The following is a 22,319-nucleotide window of genomic DNA, read 5'->3' on the forward strand; positions in this document are numbered from 1 at the left end:
ATCTCAAAGCTGACCTTGCTTACAGATTCAGAAAACAGGGTCTTATAGTAGAAAGCACAGGAGAGTGGCCTTCAAACAGTATTGAGAGTATTACTGTGATAAATAAACATCTACATTTTCAAAAGTTTCTGAATAACTTAGTGAGCCTCTTAAGAAGGTATTGCTTCCCATAAAACAAGATTCCTGGGGGAAGCAGTACTCTTCCAGTTACAGCACTTGCAACTAGTGAAGTACTAATGCTCAGAGGACAGTCTGCTTTTAAAAAATCTTTTCAAACCACGTTTACCCTCAACATAAGAAGGCTCATCTATACTGAATGTTTAGTACCACTTGAACCGTTACAGCACCAAAGGTTTTGTACCAGAGTGGGCAGGGACATTCTGCAGATGCTGTATTGAAACCTCCCTTTCTTTGCCAAAACTTCTGTTCTGTGGAGCCCTGTGTTACTGAACTAGAAGAGGAAAACATCTGATTTAGGGTAGAAGTGTTTCAAGTGGGAAGAAATGAACCTCACGTATGGCTGCTTCAGTAAGGCTTTTTTCTTCTTCTTTTTTTATTTTTTCCTGGAACTGAACAGATACACGTGGACAACTCAAGGACATCAGATCCAAGAGGCAATTGCTGCTTTAGTGCTACCAAGAACAGACCCTTCACGTGTAGCTACCTGACAAAGCTTCACATCCTTCACTAGGGCTAGGCTAATTTATACCAGCTGATGACCTGGCTCCAGGCAAAGAGCTGTTACTAGACACTGATGCAGAATAAAGGTGAAGGGCTGACAAACTAACCACCACTATTACAGAGAAACAATGTAATTTGTTAAACTGTTCTGTGGTTTTACATTAGTGTTTTGCAACAGCAAAGAGGCTAGGGCATTTACTCTTTTCCCTGAATGGGATCAGAGTTTCACTGCATCCCACCACATTTTGGACATCCTAAAGGAAGGTAACTGATAAGGCCTTCTAGGAGTTCAATTCAAAGCACAGCCTAAATGTGAGTATAAAAAATAGAGCACTGTACATACAGACAGAGGCAGGTACTGAACAGAAATCCAGTGGGTAAGGTCAGTTTGGCTCTTGTTCTTTATTTATCATGAACTTCTCTTCCAAAACTCCATTTTAAAGCTCTGGTCTCTTGTGCTAATAGTCATTTTGCCTTAAGCAACTGATTCATACTTTCACGCTGATAAGTCTGAGATGAAACTTTTAAGTGGTACCTCAACTCCTCACTCACTGACCACACATTTTAAAGGTTTCTGCTGAGCCCTCACCTGCAACTGAGCTATATACTCTGATAGCTTTGTTGAATGTCCATGCATAAGGTTAATTTTGCTGCCTTTGGAGCTGGCTCATGCACCCAGCAAGCTGGAAGTTCACCGACAGAAAAGCTAAAATTCCCTGTTCTCATCTTGCAGACCTTTTGCATTCCCCCATTCTGCCTTCCTGCTGAACACAAGAAAAAAAAAAAAAACACATTTTCAAGGAAGGAGGCAAAGTTTAAAGGTAGATTTCCTAGAAGGGGGTTGCTTTATATGAAGAAAGAAAACTTGAGATGCTGCTGAAGGCTGAAAGGGAGAGAAACATAAAGGAGCTTTTGGTGCAGACCACTGAAGTCCGCTACAAACAGAGAGTGGATGGATTGGCCAAAGGAGGAAGGCGGCAGTCCCTGAGACTTGTGCTAGTAAGGATGGTGCAGACACGTCCAGATATTCCTCTGGATGAAGTGCCATCCATATTTCCACTCTCCCACCTTGATCTCTCCCATCTTGATGTTGCCGTGGCTTCAAGCATTGGCATCACTCATGCTGTGGATCAGCTTCCACTGCAATCACACTTAAAGGATTCTTGCTACGTGATAACCACAGTCACCAGAAGTGGTGCAGATCAGGTCCTTCAGCAGCCACGCTCAGATTTAGTTTAGTATATGCTTGACATTTATTCAGCAATTTTAGATTTGAAGCATACAAAGTTTGGAAAGGTTTCAGAGAACTATGGGAATAAATCTAGATCTGGAAAAGTACTTACTCTTGCCCTGTTCAATCTATATTGAGTTGACTGAAAGGTAGTTTGGCTTAGTCTCTGGAAAGAAAATCCTGTAAAGGAAGGATCATGAGTTTGGACGTGATGACATAAAAAGTTTCGAGGCTATTGGTAGTCAAATTATGGGAGAAATAGAAGTTGATTACTTGTAATTGGCAACAAACAACGGGACCTGCTTGGTAAAAGCAGTACAGCAACAGATGAAGGAGTGCTCCGCATTTAATTATGCTAGAAAACAAGCAAACAAACCTTAACAAACAAAAAAACTAAACACAAAAGGAGAAAGAACTTGATGTGCGGGGAGGGTGTACTTGTTAGAAACAGGAGGCCATTTACCTAAAAATCTCTCTTTTAGTTAGCTGACTAATACAGTCTTTCTGAAGTATTTGGCCAGACAAAGCTATCTTGGAGCCACTACTGATTATCTCTGAAAACTACAGAATGGAGAAGGTTCCAGAACACTGGAAAAGTAGAAAAAAATCCCTAAATTGAATAAAAAAAGAAAATGCACGCACAAGCTGGGCACTTATGGAGCTGTCTGCCTAATTTCAATTCCTGGAAAAATATATTGGAACAAATGAACTAGTTTTAAGAAGATAATGGGTTGATAAGTAACAGCTGCAGACTTGTTAGGAGCAGATTGCATCAAACTCATCTTTTCTACTGTGACAGGTTTAACAGGCTCATGGATGGAGAAATGTGGATTTATTTAACTTAGGGGAAGATTTGACACTCCTTGCACGCAGCTTGCAGAACTAAGCTCAGCAAACTTTGGACAAAATAATGGAGGTGAGAGACCAGCTGAAAAAGGCACACACACACACAAAGTAATTGGTAGTATCACTATGGAAGGTTGTATCAAATCTGTTTGTGTGGAATGACATTATTCCACCATACAGATAGACAGCTATAAATACACACAAAAGTGATTTAAAATGGCATGCTGGGAGGGGGATTAAGCACTTCAGAGGTCAAGAGCAGGATTCAGAGTAACATGAGCAAGCTGGAGAAATGGTCTACAATAATTAGGAAATAAATCAAGATTAATATTTGTTGTTTTGCAGTTCACTGCACAAACACAGGAGAAACAGCAGCTAAACAGCAATCCTGTAGAAAATGGCCTAGGGTTAGAGTGGATCACAAGCTGAACATGAGTCAACACTGCCATACTCTTGTGAAAAAAGCAAACATACTGAGGTGTATAAACAGAAGTGTTGGAAGATACATGAAATAAACCTTCCATTCTACTTAGCACTGATGAAAGCTTCTGCTTGGATACTTTGTCCAGCTTAGGAGTCACCCCTCAAGATGTGACACAATCCAGAAGAAAGTCAAAATTTTTAATTGGTCTATGAAGCATATTTGATATTAATTTTTAGCTTACAACAGTCCTCCAATTGTGGGAAGAGATTATAGCAGCTTTAAAAAGGGTGTTGCAGAGAGAGAGGCACAACGAGTGTTCTTCTTGCACGGAGTCAGGAACTGGGCTTCTCCTGAAGATGTAAAATAGATATTTAGGGAAAATGATGGAGAATAAAAGCACTGGAACGGATTCTGTGCTCAGATGGTGGAACCTCCCAACCCCCTATTTCTAACAAGCAGCTCAATACATATCAGGAATGGTTCAAGTATAACTGATACTTCCTGATTTATGGGTCTGGTATCTCAAAGTCTCTTCAAGCCTTCATTTCCACACGTTTACATTACGCAGAAGAGCTGAGCAATCATGAATGAATTTCTTATACCATAAATCCTGCCCACCTTGTTTAGCTTGGTAAGGAAATCTCCCCAAGGACTTCAACATGTTTATATTAGCCGGAGGTCAATCTTATTAGTGGTAATAGTCACATCTGAATAGAAATTCAGGAATACTTCAGCCACTAATAGTGCACCTCACAGTGTAAATTCCATCTTTTGCACTAGATGACCGAGTACATTTTATTGAAGAACTGAAGGATAGCCGAGTTTAACAGAGGTGTGGAAGGAAATGGGACAGTCACTCCTGTACTCTAACCAAGGAGGAGTTAGACTACAAATGAAAGAGGGAGAAGAGATTTTGTACCACAAACTCCTCCTGCCACTACATATAGCAGGTTATGCTAGAAGCATTAGGAACTGCATGGATTCCTAGCATCATATTATAAAGCATTCATCCAGTACTGGTTTCTTATCAAAATGAAATGCTGGAAAACATGCTTGGTTTCTCAACAACCAGAAGAATGCTAAAATAACAGTGTGCTTGATTTTCCCACGGGCAGCGCTACCTTGACAAGGACTATCAGCGAAGTGATGTTACGTGGGAGGTCAGTCCACACGCGCTGGTACTCCTCGTAGTCCCTTTCCGTAACAACTCTTGTGAAAAACAGCAGGTGTGGTTTTGTGAGGCAATCCACAGAGGAACGGTGTTTCAGGGGTTAAAAGCCGGTATCACACGTGCTGTATAAAGTAGACTTCGTCCCCTTTAAATGTGGAACGCGTGTTGAGTCAGCACTGAGGCCAAATCTGTGAACGAAGGGAGCCAGGGCTGACATGCTACCCTGCCGGGCTCTGCCACAGCCCTGGGGAACAGAGGCAGAGGATACAGAGGGGAGGAGAGGTGGCGGAAATACAAACTATAGGCGACCGATCCTTTAGCTTAGGGATGTGGCTGTGCCACAAGGCAGAATAAAAGGTTAAAAAAAAAAAAGTACAGGTTAGAAAAAAACTGCAAACTGATTCATATTAGCAAGTCATGAGTTACTGTCCTCTGCTGCCTGGAACAGGAACTTTTCTTCTCTCGGCAGGAGACAGCATGTAATGCTGAAACGGTGAACAGGAACCACAGGATCCCTGTAGAGTAAAGCAGACAGACCTCAGAGGCCCATCTGAGTGAACGGGCAACCTCCACACCACATTTTATCCAATTCCTAAGGCAACCCGAAGTGTAAAGCACGCTCTGAGGTTTTTATCCCGTATGCTGTTTTCAATTCAACGCAGAGGATATTAAATCAGCCCCCAGCTGTTTTATGTACGTACGCTGTCAGTCACCATAAAAGCCCTCTCTGTGTGCACACCACGCAGAGGTATGAGCGCTGCCACAAGACTCGCAGGAGCGCACGCAGGCATCGTGGCTCGGCAGCGTGCGTGTGGGGGAACAGCAGTTGTAAAGAAACGCTGCTTTTTACAAAGCACATCTTAGATCCGCCTCTAAATTTAGCTCTGCAGAGTCATTAAAGTGCAGAATCACTATTTAAGGGAAATACTTTGTGCTGGCTTTGGGAGCTCGCACATCCCCATTTACTTCATCGGGCCGCGCGGTGAGTCATGCCACCCAGCAACACGTACACGCCCGCACGAACCGAGGAAGCAGAAACTCTTGCTCACACGCTTTCTCCTTTCCTCCCGGGATCCTCTTTAGAAACAGCTCATGGTAACGGCATTCCTGCGAGGCAGACAGGAATCGGGGCAGGGGAAGCTAACTGTTCAATAGAGGAGGGGTACAGACAGCCTCCTGCACCAGCGGCAGTACATTCAGCACTGATGCAACCGCTTCTACTTTGACCTTTGCAGCAAGAGGCAATGAAGATGTAGCTGTTAATCATTCCTCCCTGGGCTCAGCTGGAACTACGTTAACAATCCCCAGAACAGGACAGGAAAAAACGCGTACTCCAAAATGAGTTGTAATCCCTTCTCTTGAGCACACATCTGAGTTCAGGGAGTCGAAAGGTGTCACTCCGTGTCAAAAGCTAAACTTACGCAGCTGTCAATACCTGCCAGCAGAATTGCCTTCCTCCTCTAATCTATCCAAGTATTTCCTGCTTTGGATCTAACGACTGTATGGCTGAAAGGGGTGTGAGAGCACTGAAGCTATCCAATTATCTGGTTGACCCAATTAACTCCAAGGCCACACAACCCCAGACTCAACCCACAGGACATGGGGTTAGGTGGCAAAGCTCAGTTACATCAGATTAGCTACAAAGTGAAATTGTACCCTGAATTATTCTCTCAGCTAAGCAACGTGGCCATTATAACCATCAAAGTTGAACAAGGCCATGTCACGTGCTACAGACAGACCTAAGAAGCCCAGACTGGTATTTCGTGCTTAAACTTTATGAAGCTACGTGTACCTCTTTAAAAGTCTCTGAGTATTTGCCCACGGCAAGTCTATTTCTCCAATGCTAATTCTTAGGTATTCATTACACAGCAAAAAAGTCAATGGCAATATGCACAAGGGAAGGATTGTGATTTACAACGTTATACTCACTTTCTACTGTGTACACGACTAGGCAAGGTCAGCCCATCTTAGTCATCTCAACAGCACCCTAAGCTTGTCACAGCTTTTGTAGTCTCCGAATTCTGAGTTCTGATTCAGGAATTTATACACACATACACACACACTTTCTTTTTCTGCCCCTCCTCTTTTCTTGCTGTGCACATATACGATGCCTGCTAATGGGGATTGGGACTTAACAAGTACCAGCTCAACGTATACAAGCAGCAAGAGGCAACACCCAGGTACACCCATTGATCTATTAACGGCAATATGGAACAAGTACACCTGATTACGTTGTCTTTATTTTCTACTCAATTCATTCTTTTAGTACGTTGAATAAGCAACAACCACAGAAATGCCTCAATGAACCCCGCGTTATGTGCCATGGCTTTGAAGCGATCACTTCAGTCACCAGCACCGTTTCCAAATAGCTGCTGACGGAGTCACTGGAGATGACAAAATGGAAGCAATGAAAGTACCCCAGGCACTTTCTCTCTGGGTAGGCTCAGAGAAACTGATCGCAGCCCACGCCTGGAACGCCAGGCAACACCTATGTCACGCTCACCACAGGGCTTCCCCTGCTATTTATAGGGCATAGGAACATCTCCCCGAAGTTACCCGTTTGTGAATGAGACCAGAGCACTCCTTTTTTAAAAACGCAGAAAGTACAGGCTGAAAAAGAAAAGAGAAACCACAAGTCTGTGCTAAAAAGACCAAGTCTGTTTCTCACTGCAGACAGAGATTACCAGTGATACCCAGCATAATGCACAGCATATCACCAGCATCTTACCTTAAAATATGCATAGGGTGGCTTGAGATGGTTCTATCCTGCTACTCTGAGCAGAGTAGAAAAGACTCCAGCTACCATTCAAGCAACAGTGGAACTGGTTTACAAGGGTTATTAAGGTAAACCATGGTGATTATGTAGGACGGCATGATTTATAACACTGTTGTTCTTACGACATGCTAGGCAGGTCTCAGAACAAAAGTACCCACGAGGTTTAAAAAAACCAAATATCAAAAATCCTACAATCTGTCATCGCTGTACTTGACAGCCTCAGTATACAATTCTCAGTTACCTTCCAATAGGCATGTCAGAGTCTTCGAAATAGACACAAAATTCCCAATGGGTGAATTATAAAGCAGGCCTCATATCACTGCAGCTGGAGATGCAAGCAAAATGTTTATCAGCATAACATCTTTTGTGGTGAAGGTGATGTATATACAGTTTCTACTGCAGCGTTAACATTTGTTCAGAGTGTAACAAGAAGTGCAAAGTTAAAAAAAAAGTTAATGCATGTACACAAAGCAACCATCCTGAGCCCTTTTCAACCAGACAGCAGAAAGAGCACTGAGTACAGCCCTGAGCATTGGGAAGTCACTGTTTGCAGTGCATGTGAGATCAAATACAAATGTAAATGTAAACACTAGCCACAGGTGCAGTAAGTTTTTCACCTCCATGGTTTGGTGGAATAAAATGACAGAAAGCTTAGTCACCCAAAATAAAGTTAACCAGAATAAATTCATCACTTGGCTCTACAAGTCAGACACCCACAAAAACTCCTACATTGGGAATTACTATGAGCAATACAACACACAACCTTCTGTCTTTTAATTCCTTCCTCCTTGCTAAGCAAGACAGTTTAAGTCATTGTACCTGTATCTGCCTGTCTCATGTTTTACGCTTTGTTGAATTTTATTGTAAAAGTGAATAGCTGCAACGTGTGGATGTCAAATATCTAATTACTATGAAGAGTCACATGATGGACTCCCCTACTATAGAGAAAATAAGAGTTTAGATACTATCTTCTTTTCCCAAATACTAAGTAGAATTAGACTACACTAGAAACTCAGCATGTAAGTGCCAATTTGCCACCTAACTGTAAAGCCAGGCCTGCATCATACAGACATCCTTAACAAATCTGTCATTTTTAACTTATATACGAAACACGAGGCTGACTATAAGCAGACAGCTGACAAAGCACTTGCCAAAGGCTTTTCCTGGAGAAAGCCTTACCACATGGTGGGAAGCCCTTCCCAGCGCCACTGCTCATTGCTGCACCACAGTGCTTAGCTTTTGGTTCCCTTCCTGTGCTACTGAGTTTCCAGATGCAAGAGCCTTTCTCAAAAGGGAACCAAACACATATGCAGCCTGGCAAAGAAAAGTAAGATCAGAGGTGAACAATTTTCTCTATCTAGGACTGAAAGTGTGTATCAGTGATAATCTAGCTGTCACAAGCTGACCTCTCTGAAGCACTGGGGCTGCAGACAGTCCTCCGCATGGCGTGTGGGTTGTGAAGAGCAGGCTCTTCTCCATACTTGTGCCCACCCCCCAGCAGCCCCCACCTCAGTGGCTGCCTCATACCCATGGGATGTTACACCCAAATAAGACAGTGAGGCACCATTTTGCCAAGACACCTGGGAAGCACATGAAGTTGTTTGGATGGATAACACTGGATGCACAAACACCAGCTCTTCACACTTTATTAATGCACTGTTAATATAGCATAAACCGATATGTTTCTGCCAACCTATTTCAGTTCATTTTTCACTCCAAAGGAGTCAAGTAGGTCTCCTCCTCTACAGGAGCAGAGCCACCCTTGGACCTCTTACTTTTGAGGATGATATTAAGGGTGAGGGTTCAACTCTAAGCCATTGTCATTGCAAGCAAAGGCTCTCAGACACTATTACAGCTGGAGGCAGTGATTTCAAACACACCATGTGGGGGTGAAGTGCCCCAAAGTACCCTTTGCAGCCTGACTGAGGCCTCTTAATTTGAGAGCAGTTCTCAGATCAAATTCAAGTGCAGGAAAGACACTTTTTGCTGTGTGAAAAGTGAAAATAAACAGCATTCATTGATCGGGCTAATTGTCAGCTTACTGATCTTGAGACTCCTGAATGATCAGCACTTTAATAGTCTGTGTGCTAGGGGAAAAAGACTTCCTTATCTACTTTTCTAAGATTGCTTTATCTGCTCTGCCCTTGGGGCTTTCTCTCAGGTGTGTGAGCTGCCTGTGGGGCGGCTAATAGAATGGGTGCTGCCTGTGGGGCAGCCTCACCAGGGCAGAGGCCTGCCATGGCCTTCTGCTGTCGCAGCAGCGGGCACAGCCAGCGCTGCCCCGTGACAAACTCCAAATCCCCGCTTTTGTGCTGCAAACAGCGGCCTCCTTGCCCAGTGCCCCGAGACAAAGCCCCATGGCCGTACCTCATGACTCAGCCGAAACGCCACGGGGTGAGAGCTGCTCGCTATCCGCCTGCCTGCGCTCCCAGTTCCGACTCAGAAGAATTAAAACAGGCACCAAGGAGGAAGACAAAACCTGCAGAGAGAGGTTTATTTTTTCCCTCCTATAGGAAGACATCTGCCCTCGTACAAGTGTGTTTGTACAGGCTGCACGTTCTCTGAACAGTGAAACACTCATGAAAGCTTCAAAGAGCCGCGCTTAGCATTTAGCTTTCGTTGAGCAGATGCAGACAGATGGATTTAGTTTGGAATTTTGTTTGGTCTGGGTCCCCCCCCCCCCCCCTTTTTTTTTTACATTGGATCCTCAGTTAGAAGTGAAGCCAGCTGCTACTTGCAATTCAATTTCAGCAATTCAAAGTGGTTGCTTGCGTTTTGACCACTCATTGGTATCTCGATGGTCAAAAGTAACCTTTGATGTTAGCACCCTGTTAAGAGGAGAGCTAGGGTAGAAACCACAGCTCCTGTGGCTCTTGAGTTTAGTGTGTTCTTTGGATTGATTGAGCAAGACGGCTGTGGATTGATTTTCACAGAGTAGCTCCTTTTCGAGTAAAAGGGGATACTTTGAATCCAGAGAACGTATGCAAAGTTATAGATATCTACTACATCTAAGCTTGAGTGAACATGTTCTGCACACCCTTTGACTAGAGTAGTCAAAACTTCAGCTGCTGCCCGGCTCTAGAGACAGGTCTGCCCACACAGGTCCATTTTTCACATTAAAACTCTCTCGTTCCCCATTCTGGCACTGGCTGCACCCAGGCAACCACATAGACCATGGATACACAGCTGCTTGGTAGCTGTTTTCTGCCTAAGCCTTTCACAGCTTCACAGTCATTGCACAGTCCTCGTTCTCAGCTTTTGAGAATGACAGAGGACAGAAGAGGTGGGCAGGCCACAAGAAGCTGCCCATTTTCTCTTAAAACAAGGGAGTGAGCATGATTTTTATTCTTTTTCTCTTTCTGTGATAGAAGGTGGGACCAGGCTGACACCCACCCTCTGCCCACAGGAATTCAGACCAAAACATCTCCCAGGGGACAGAGAGCTTCAGCCCAGGACGGAGAGCCACAGGTCCTGTTGCTGGAAACACGTGTTTCACCAGTTACATGACACCACAGCTTTGCCCCAAGCCATCTCCTTCACAGATTTGGCTTTAGGTCACACTACAGCAAAATACTTGAGCAGACGCTTAGTGCTCAATAGATGCCTAAAGATCCATCAGCATCGACACGACTCCACGCAGAGATATTAGATTAACATCACTATCCCTGTGCGGACATTCTTCTACAATCTGATCCTTCTCTACTGCTATTAACATCTCGTATTTGCCTCTTCTCTCTCCTTTCAACACCATGCAGAGATGCCTAGCAACTGTCAGCTATCTATTGACAATTCAAATAGCCTGGTTTCTCGTTCTCTTCACACAAGGGCCTTTAAGCTTGAGCAAAGCTATTTTCATAGCAGAAAATATTAACATAAGTAACTGCATGGGAAATAGACTCCAAATTATGCACATCTATGAATCTGAAAGAAAAACAAGACTGCACTCATAAAAAAAAAACACTCAAGACAAGCAATTAGGCCTTTCCATAACCATTCCCAATGAATGATACTTCAGCTCACTGTGGAACCAGTTACAGATAGTTAAAAATCATCAGCTTCAGTCTCACACCTTCAGTGAGGCCAGCTGGCTGCAGAAGCAGATCTTAACTGCACAAAATGAATGCCAGTGATGATGAAGGTAATGGCTGAGATGGACTCAAGGGCAAATCAGGCTGTGGTAAATAATTAATTCCTTCACAACAGCTATCAGCCTTAGTTTCCATCCTATCTACATAGAGTAACACTGCTTCCTTTCTACTGGATAGTAAAAATCAACTTCTCCTTCAAGTTATTATGTACTTCCCAGCTCAACAAAACAAGCATGCAAGATGTGCTGACCATGCATAGCATGCAAATTTGAAAGCACCATAAGTTAGGCAAATCAAAACTAAATTTCACATGGTGATGTTTTTTACTTTCATACAGTTCAATTTTAAGATTGCTCAGGAGACGAGACTTTTTTTGGTGTTATTAAAGGAAATGCCCTCCTTCCCCTCACCCCCACTTTTCATTCAAAAAGTCAGTTGAAGTGGTTTTGCTTAAATAATGCCATTAGAGCTACTTACCGCCCAGTGGGACTGGCAGAATTAGGTCTTGAGTTCAGCTGCAAAATTTGCTCCATTTCAGTTTCCTTTTAAAGATGGCCATAGCAATTATTCTCTTTATACTGCCACAAAAGCTACCTGCAATTTTTGGGATCTTGTGTTTTTCCTAAAATGCTAACAGACTATCAATTGTTGCAGGACTCTTGTTTAATTTCCTTTTTTAGATACATGGAAAGGTCTTTTTTTTTCCCCCCGTCAGTAGAGTGTTTAAACTTGTAGACACAGAGTGCACTTGTCACTTCTTGTTCTCCCTGAAGCCCAGATGGCCAGGCAAAAAGCAGCGGGAGAACGATGGGGCTTTGGCAAAAATCTCTGTCTCTGTTTTCTGAGTTAGTAAAATGATTCAGAAAGTGATTAGTCACTGCTGGAATGGATCAGCAGAAGAAGCGGTCAGAGAAACATCAACAGAACCACGTTTTCCACCAGAAAACATGACATTATCCAAGTCTGGCTGAGAAGAATATATTTTCTACATTTGAATTTAATTTAGGAAAAGAACAGATTATAATATATTTTTCTTCTATTCTGAAGAAACTTCTGTATGCCACAAAACAAATAATAAAAACATCCTTTTATGAAATTTTCTTCCAAGTTTTAGAATGCTTTATGAAAAGCTATTATCTCTCTTCACACAGCTCTATAGCAAATTGCTATCTTTTAATGGGAGGAGAAGACAAACAAAATTTTGGCTTAATAACCTACATTTATGTCTATTGCTACGCCTTGGGGAACTCCCAAGCACCTTCTCTTGCAATGTTTTGTAACCAGGAACAGATTACGTTGCAGTAACAGAAAATTAGCATTATTCTGAAGTCAACCTGCATTCAGTTGAAAATGCCTATCAGTGCCTGAATCTTCTTTTTAATCACTTTGCTGAGTTTTCATGTTTTGAGTCAGATCCAGGCCTGAACTCAGCCAACAGATAATTTTATTAAGCATGCTACTGAGAAGCAACAAAAATCAGATCAGCAGTTTTATTTTAGAACTTTAAAAGGTTAAGGAAAATTACTTCTCAAAAATACAAGCAACTCTTTCGGGACAGTCTTGCTTAACCAATATAGCCAAACTGTTAAATTTTATGTGGAAATAACTTTTTTTTTTCCCCAAAGAAACACAATTTTCACTCGATTGAGTTATGACTCTTGAAAACTATATTGGCCAGATGTTTGCTTGAGCTTGTCAAAGATTACCAAGATTAAATCAGATCAATAGTTTTACACAATTGAAAACTGATAAAATTCATTTCTGTGTTGAGGAGTTAATTCATGTATAAATAGTTTTAGTTTAAAATATATGACCAACCACCATTATGGCAGCAGAGGGAGAATTTTATGCTGCAGGGTAAAGGAAAGGTTGCAACAGTGATTTAATTGGGAGGGTCTCCAGTTTCCTCACTCCAGCCAGCATTTTTTTTAATCCTCTGGTATGTCTTTGTGTCTCCCACCCCCACCCCCATTTGCTATGCCACTAGGATTTAAATAATTGCTGGTGTCTTCTTGCAGTTCCTTTTCTGGCTATGCGAATCTTACAAAATGTTAATAACTAACACTCTGAACTAAACCAGTTACTGAGGCTACATGCAACTCTGCAGGGTGCAGGGCAAGAAATTCAAATAAACACAAGTCATTGTTTTACTCTCACATTAAACATGGCAAGAATTACTTCTGCAACAGACTATGTACACCATCACGTAAAGCAGAAATAAATGAATCCTTTCTTAGGCTATTTTTCAGAATTATTAAATACACAACTGCATAAATATTAATAACTGTTATACAAATGAAGCATGAAGTAGACAAATCTGTAAAACTTGGATTTGACTTTAGCATGCTCTGATTTGGATTAAACAAATGTATTTTTAAGTAAACGGATCATTATATTTCTCTACAGAAAAGAGACTGACATGAGGCTAACCAACTACTCTTTAAGTACTTATTCCCACAAGATCCTCTTTATATCTTCAGGATCATCTACTTCACTGTTGGTATATAATATTGCTAGTGTGGTGGTTTCTTTTCAGTGGGCACAGTAGTAGCAAAATACATCAGTACCAAATCGTTCATGTCAAATTACATCCTTTACTTAGCTTTAAGTCAGACATATCTTCTTCAGTGTAATTTGGGCCAGTGCCCTTGTACCAATACCATCTTTACTGGCAGGTCTCAAAATATGATTTGGCCAGCTAACAACTATTAGAATCATTTTGACTTACTTACTTTGACTGATTTTCTTGCTCTTACATCACATGACTAAAACCAGGCACTGGGTTTCTTGAGGCACAGGTACACAGGAGAAATGGGAGACCCTCTTAAGGTACTCCTCACTATAACAGCTTTCCAAACACAATAGCATGGCTTTAGTTGTGATGGTTGTGCTCACAACGTACAACATAAGTCTTGAAGCTTAAAAGCATATCTGTCTTTCCCAGAAAGTACAAGTGACCTAACAGAAGACAATGCCCTTCCATACAAACTCCCCCTCACTTACCTTCGCAATGTGTAGACTTCATCACCTACAGCTTCCCTTCCTGGCAAATGCTAAAAATATTAGACCTGTTAGACTCAGAGGTTAGTTCATTTATCATGGAATCAAACATTCTTAGAAAGTAAAGAGAATAAATTGGCAAATAAATAAGTGATTGAGAAAAGAAGCCAGAAAAAGATACAACGCAGGAGAATTCAACTGTCACAGTTATTAACTATTAACTAAGAGGACCCTTTCACACAGCAAATACAGCTGTGACCAGCTACAGAGGAACACGTAGCTGGGGAAGCACCATGCACAGATACCTATACAGTATGAAAAGTTACATGAACCTTCACTAGTTTAGCACTTAAAAAGCCTACATGAATTAACTAATTTTTTGGGTGGCAAATACTTCAGACTTTAAGAGGCATGACTAACAGTTGGTACCTTAGAACAAAGAAATGGGGAATTGAAAAAAAAGAAACAAACACACCACCAATTACTTTGTGGCCTTTCGTCTTTTCAAAAGATTGATGAAGGCACTTCTCCAGACTGTAAAAGAGCATGGTTAAGATCACAGGTCAATACTTTTATCGCATGCTGTAGGATATTCTGCTAAGTGTTATTTCATCTCTGGTACTAATGTTGGTAGAACTTTGCACCAAGTGCTCCAAGAAATACTTAAGCAGAACCGTGTCAGGAGGAGACATTGAGGAGAATGCACTTAAAAGTACCTGGAAACACTTAAACTTGCTCCCAAAGCAGTGATTCAACTCCTGCTTTGAAATGGACAGTATCTGTTTATTGAAACGACTTCCCTCATTCCAGGAAGGCATCCTAATCAGAGTTTTCTCGATGGAATGGAGAGCACACCTCCTTACTTTGGTACATCTGTTAAAAAAAAATGCAGCAAAAAATAATCATGGATGTTGTTTTCAGGAAAAACCAGTCACCACAAGAAACTGCCTAGTTTTAGTCAAGATCCTGTGTCACAAGAGGTGAACTGAGAACATAAGCACTCAAAACATCAGTACTTTTGAAAATACAGAACATGGGAAACATTTCTGAACAGAGGTGACACTGAACGAGAGGACTGTACAAACAGTAACATAACAATACAATAGAAACAGTACCAGCAGCCCTACAGAGAAAGGCTTAGGAGTACTGGTGGACAAAACATTCAACATGAGCCAGCAGTATGCACTTTGCAGCTCAGAAAGCCCATCCGAAAGGATTAGCAGAAAATATTTTGCCAGCATAAATTAATCTATACCCCAAAATGTTTTGCTTATTTAGTTTTGGTTTTGTTGTTTTTATAATTTTTAAATCAAGGTTACTGAGAAAGTATAAACTTCTGTGGACAGAAATCAAAATTACTACTTTTAATATAGTGTCAGATGGAAGATAGTACTCACCTGTAGAGTTAGACAAGTAACTCCTGAAGCAGGTAATTTTTCAGGAAAACATTAACCATTCTTCACTCCAGCCACCAATCTTGTTCAGCATACTTTAATTTGAAGATGGTATTCTAACTTCAGGGAGATGGTTATTTTCAACAACAGATGCACAGGTAAATACTCGTTCCATTTATTGTGGAAACAATAAAGATACAATATAGCCTTAACATACTCTCACTGAACTACTATTTCCATCTGAACTTCACACAGTTTATTGTGGAAATGCTGCAGACAAACACAGATTTAAACACAGTTCCACCATCAGAGAACATGACACTTCAAGGAAGGTCAAAACCAAACGGCTAAAGCTAAAAAGAGGAGGCAGATGCCATTTCCTAGAAATGAAGGAAGGTAGGCTCCACTGGAGCAGTGTTAGTACTGGGCTTTTCTTTTGCATTGGTGGTAAATGAAAAACCCAGAGCCCAGTGATTTTTATTTTTTATTTATTTTTTTACCTAATTGCTCCAATCCAGGAATCTTTGGCACAGGAATTTTGCTTTGCTTTGTGACTACAAGATTATTCAGCCATTTGTTCTTAACTAGGCCACTGTTTTCATAGACTTAATTTAATCTTAGTGTGTGGCATTTAATTGCCTGTCGTGCAAAGGATGCTCTTGAGTGTCAAATTCTATGCTGATGGGAGATTAATAGCATCAGGATATTGCACTAGTTCTTTTTATTCTACTTTTATCTGACTAACAAGGCTACTGGAGAACTGATTTTCCTCATTTATTCCCTACAATGGCCTTATTTTATTGCATTTACACTGACAAGCTGACAAATATATCTATGTGAAAGAGGAAATAATTCCACTGCGTTGATTTTAACAGACAAAAACGAACCGCCAAATTGAAAGTTATTTTCATGTAAACATGCAGATACTCTATTTCTAGTTCATTCTTGTACGCTGCCTAGATTTAAACCAGAGTTGCACTGCTTCTTCTTTGCACAGCTGAATAAAAATAAGGCCTATTTAAGAAAACCTGCACTACAGAGAACAGTAACACGTGGCTTATTCTGTCAGTCACAACTGCGTATTTCACTTCCTCATTGCTTTGTATCAATTGTGAAGCTGTATTCTTGAAACAGGGAATGTTTCTATTTGAAAACTTGTGCGTAAAACAGAGTAAAATCAAGTGTGCGTTTCTTAGACATCAATTAAAACACTGACAAAATAAAAGCTTTATAAAAGATTGTAGAAAACTAGAAATCTTTTAGCTTTTTAAACAGCGAAAAACTATCAATCTCATCATGGAAATCAAAACACCGCTTTTTTTGTGTACAATTCTTTGCATGCCATTCCTCCTCATAGTGCTACATAATCACTTTGCTTTTTCCCCTCATTTCAGTATCAGCAAATATCTGCCTACACATTAATTCAGAAAATATTAATTAAAAACTGGAAGGAAATGGATCCTAGCACACTGATTTAAAACGCTGTCTCTGATCATATATTTGATATCAAGTTCTAGCATGAATCTATTCTATTTAATCCAAGTAGTTTCTTGTTAGGAAATAGCACACACATAATGTCAAATGATTTTCAGTACAAAAGATACACAGATAAAATATTTTAACTGAAAGGCTCTGAAGGTTCCTAGGCATCAGTAGGGAAGGCACTTTTCTGGTCACATAATTCTAGCACATTGGGATTCAGTACAGCTTTGGTATTTTCAATGTCTCCTTCAGTTTCGATGCAAGTGATAACCACTGACTGCCCAGTCCTGAACTTCTCCACTTGCAAATAATGCAAAGAAAATTGCTCCAAATAGATTAATGGAAGCAGCAATATAGAAAACTGTCTGCCATTCTCCCACAGTGTTCTGTCAAATGGGGGAAAAAAAGAAAAAAAGAAAAGATGCAGTCAATTTACAGCTCCACACTCAAGAAAAAAAAGTATTTTTAAAGCAGATGCTGTGGCACATGCCTATTTAAATGCCATGCATCTTGACTTCATAGCAACATAAAAGCATTACAAACATAAAAGAACAAATTATCATTTTAGTCAACTGCAGTTTAACAATACAACTTATATAGTCTAATTCTGATAGGACTATCTGGATCAGTTTATCATCTGAGATGTGCAGCCTTTGTATCTAAAGCCACCTTTGCGTGAAGGCTATGCAAACTCACCGAGAACATTACCATAAGGGGAAACTCTACCTTGCTTTCTGGTCAGATCATCCAAGAGCTGGAGTCCTCTAAGCTAAGCAGTAAGTTTTTCTTAATGACTACAATGCTTCTCTTCTAGTACTGTAAGTTTTTTAGACATATGTTAGTTATACCCAAACCAGGTAGCACAGAACTGCATCTGTTCTTTTTAATAAAGAAGAAATGCATATAGATGTCTTAAAGATATTTTTATTTTTTTTTATTTTTAAATTACAGATGTGTACTGTACCAAACCTGTAAACGACCTTACTATAAGAACAAACTACCAGGAATTAGGATGAGGGGAAAAAAAACCAATCCACCCCCCAAAAACCCCAACCTACCAAAATAATAATAATAAAAAATCTACACCACTTGTTAAGAGTTTGGAAGAACCTAATTTATTTGGATTCATGCATTAACTCGTATTTTTATTATTTTTAAGGAAATGATTGGAGTGATTACCAATTCCAAAAGTTCAGTTGCATCAATGAACTTACTCTGCACACCTTCTTTTCTTAAATGATTTTAGAATAATTCATATTGTTGATTTTAAAAAAGTAATCAACTTCTCTCTCCCTTTTTCTGCTTCAAATCACCCTTTGTCTGACTAAGCCATCTTGGAGATCAGATCCAACACTGTCCAATTTAGGTGCAAGAATAACACTGCTTGGAACATCCGGATCATGCAATGTCCATACAAAGGGGCGCATTATAAAAACTGCACATTTGAATCTAGTTTCTGGTTCATCTGATAAATGCTGACCTTACAGCTCAGAACCTCATATGAGACCAATTTTAGAAAACAAGTAAGAGCTTGTCTTACTTTGTTACAATAATACCACAACTGTCTTGTCTGGTTGGTTTTAACCTACTATGAATCCTAACACGTCATACAAATGTACATTTTATTCCAAGAGAATATAAGGGCTGAATCACTAAATTTTAAAGCCCCACACAGGTCTTTGGCTGTATCTTTATTTTTCTGATCAAGGTTAGGAATTAAGCTGTTCACAGCAACAGAACAGTACAACTTGCATGCATATTCCAAATTCTGTTTAATGACTGCAGACTTCAGAAGACAGAATTGACATTCAATGGAGATAAAAATATAGTAACTGAAAAAAAAAGTAAATGGACTTACATTATGAGTAAGGCTCTTGGCAATAACTGGCCCCACCATTCCTGGGATAGTAGCAAAAGAATTTGTGATCCCAAGAAGAATCCCAGCATACCTGTAAGAGAAATTATTATCAAGGCTTATTAACTTATCCTGTTTATCAGTCACGGAAACAATTTTGCCTAATCAGATCACACAGGCCTCATCTTGATCACACAGACAAATTAAAACACAAATATTCAGGTGGGAATAGCTTATTATTCTAGTAACACCTCGTTGGCGATTCATTCCATATGCCATCACTCTCTAGAGGCCAGTTACAGAATTTAAGTTAAATTACTCACGGCTTTGCTTAGAATCCATAATCCAAAACCACATCCCCTTTGCTAAGCCACAACCAAACTGTCTGGAATGGATCCATTGAAAAAGTTAAAAAAGAAACATTGCATGCCTCGAAGTGGAAAGACAACAAGGAGTATGACAGTGCTGTTTGGCAACAGTAAGAGATGGTGCAGGTGTCATTGCCAAAAAGGCAAATTACCACTAATCTGGATGGATATTTCCACTATACTAGAGAGCGATACTCCAAAGGAGTTTGCAGAGCTCTGCAGCAGTTCTTCCCTTCAGCTTTCTGTGGGTCAAGGCCAATGGGAAATGGGTCTGCCTCAACCTGTTTTACAGGTTGCCATTCTTGCAGCTCTGTTCCGAGGCTTCCTGCCCCATGCACACGTTGCTTTATCACGCACGCGCATGCATATGCACCAGCGGCCATAAAAACTCGCTGGGAAAAACTGGTAACTTGCTTAATAGCTCAGTCTCAGCACTTCTTCTCTGTGCAATTAGACATCTCACAGAAGTGTTGCAATACCAAAAAATCACGTTTGAAACTGTAGCACAAGCACAGACTTGTGAGAGAGACTCAAAGGAAAGAAGAGCTAGACATTTTATGTCTGAGCTCAACCTTCCAACCGCCAGAGTATAGATCCCTGTGGTTCAGATCTTCAAGGGGGGTTTGCTGGCTGAGGAATCATACGAAATACTAGTATCAGTTGTAGGTACTACTGGAAAATTGGGATATCTCCCAGTTACTGGTTTGGGCTGTTTACCAGAGTGAAATGGTGTCCTCATTGATTTAATAATGACCAAATGACCACATAGCAGAAATATAATTTCATCTCTAAAGAGTGGGACATAGCTTTGACATTTTATTTACCAAAACATGAGAATTCAACCATACATTGTTATAAAAGGTTATGATGTGTACCCAGTCCAATAACATCAGAAAATGTGTTTTTTGTTTTTGTTTTTTTTTCCCTGACAAGAGTCAATTGTCTAGCCTATTAGCTGATTTTTCTTTAAAGTCAACAATACATGTGAGTTTAGAGCATGGCAATGTATTTTAGATTGAGCTCCACTGCTGTAATTAGAATGATTCTTATTTCTTACAAGAACAAGCATGTAACATGTTTCTCCATTAGAGTGTTTAAGAATTAATATGCCTTTATAAAACTGATGTGAAAGTATAAAAACTTCCTTCAAAAGCCTTTCCATTTAAAGCCCTCAAGTAGAACCAAACGCATTTTGTCTTCAACATGCTTAAGCACTACAATATTGCTAATACAGACTTTAAACACAGTTTAATAATTTCTGGTCACATAGATCTTTGGCCATTAATTACTGGCTAAATGCCTCTGTTTCTGCCTGCTGTTCCTGACATGGGTTGCATTCTTGATAGCACTTGCTGTTTGATGCAGATAACTGCTATGCCACTCCCTCAGCGCAGCGGAAACTCCCATATGAAATGGGAAAGAAAGAGACACATCTATAGAGCAAGACTAATAGTAAGTTATTGGTCAAATTCTCATGGCATAGTGGGGATAAGCAAATACAAATTGTCTTGAAGAGTGGTTAAGTTGTAAAAAAATTGATTAAAAAAAAAAAAAAGATGTGAGGTTCATTATGTGGAATACTATAAGGGCTCATGGTGACAGAGATAATAAAAATTATAAACATGGCAATGTATTGATGTAGGTTTAGACAACTAGAATAGAAAACATTTTTCCCCACAAGAACAATGCCCCCTTTCCCTCCTCCAGCAACTCAATGCACTGATGGCCTAATAAATGTGTGTTAGAAACCAAACACACAGAGCAAATACTGTTTTTCTTCCAGCATCAGTATTTTCATTCATGTTTTTTTCCTGAGAATGTAATCATTATTTCTTTGGTATAATGCAAGTTTTAGTAGCAACAATGGACCCTTTGCTATTCTAGTCAGCTTACTTTTAACCAATGCAAATAGAGACATAAGTGCGTTTTGAAATTGCTTTGAATCACTTCTGGTTATTCTAACATGTTTTAAGGAAAAATAAATAAATCAAGAAGGCAAACTCTTAACAGAGGTCTCTTCCACGCTTTCATGCAGAACTTGTTTTGAGATTTTTACAGTTATGCAAAGTTTATCCCTTAAATTGTGAATGTCTGCCATGGCCATTTCAGCCAAGAAAGTTCAGACATCTGCAAAAAGTTAAGTAGGGGGAAAAAGGACTTCTTTTTCCTTTCATCTTAAACTTCCTGGTATTTCTGTATTTGAAGACTTCTTTTTTCCCCTATGACCTTTGTTACAAGGAGATGCTCTTTTCCTTCTCTGTCTCCATTTAGACATGTTTTCCTTGAATTAAAGCATGCATGTGTTGAATAGAGATTCACTGATTTCAGTAAAACAGCCTCTACCCTGACTGTGTTCCTCCCGTCCAGTAAAGCTTTACTGCAAATGCAGACATTCATTGTTATTGCCCACATCAGGTCCAAGTTCCTGAACTATGAGTGAGACACCAGTCTCTCCTAGACTCGTAACCAGTCTGCTCCCTTTGGACTATCTGAGAGGAAAGAAGGGCTGAAAAACCTGCCTGGTTTAAACACAAAAGGAATAAACATGACTGTCAAGGATAGAAAGAACAGAGTGGAAGTCGAGGGATACTGCAGCACTCCACGTGGTGGATCTAACTATGTCTGCTGATCTGCACACCATGTCATGATTTTTTCTTGTTGCATTTTTCAACATCTAAATCATCCCAAAGGCTTTCCAGTAGAGTTCTTCGTAAAACTAGTTTATTTTCACAACACTCGTGAGAGATGGATGTCACAATGTGATAGCCATCCTACAGACTGGGACTGAAAACACGGGCCAAGAACGTATGCACCTATTGAACGACTGACTTGAGATCCTCAGGATCCCACTTTAAGAACATTTATGAACATTATGTTCAAAGCACAGCTCCCACTGACTTTGGTTAACACTCAGTACTTCCATTTTTGCAAACTAGACTTCAGAACTTGAAGAGACATACCCAGAAAACAAGTAATAAATCAGCGAGGCCTCAGTTAATGTCA

At 40.3% G+C, this 22,319-nt stretch overlaps 1 protein-coding gene across 1 annotated transcript in view; it reads right to left on the bottom strand.

Annotated features, from left to right (window-relative positions):
- Nucleotides 1-311: 311 nt before the first annotated feature.
- Nucleotides 312-22,319, bottom strand: part of SLC17A5 (solute carrier family 17 member 5) — a 38,255-nt gene continuing 16,247 nt past the window's right edge. Inside the window, exons 10-14 of the mRNA XM_035543045.2 lie at nt 18,952-19,042; nt 15,615-17,479; nt 14,934-15,090; nt 4,304-4,541; nt 312-3,532 (exon numbers count right to left, since the gene is read on the bottom strand). Coding sequence (XP_035398938.1) covers nt 17,342-17,479; nt 18,952-19,042 — 229 coding nt within the window. The 3' untranslated portion in view covers nt 312-3,532; nt 4,304-4,541; nt 14,934-15,090; nt 15,615-17,341. The remainder of the gene's footprint in view (nt 3,533-4,303; nt 4,542-14,933; nt 15,091-15,614; nt 17,480-18,951; nt 19,043-22,319) is intronic.

The sequence above is a fragment of the Cygnus atratus genome, chromosome 3 (genome assembly GCF_013377495.2).
Source record: "Cygnus atratus isolate AKBS03 ecotype Queensland, Australia chromosome 3, CAtr_DNAZoo_HiC_assembly, whole genome shotgun sequence".
Classification (NCBI taxonomy): Eukaryota; Metazoa; Chordata; class Aves; order Anseriformes; family Anatidae; genus Cygnus; species Cygnus atratus.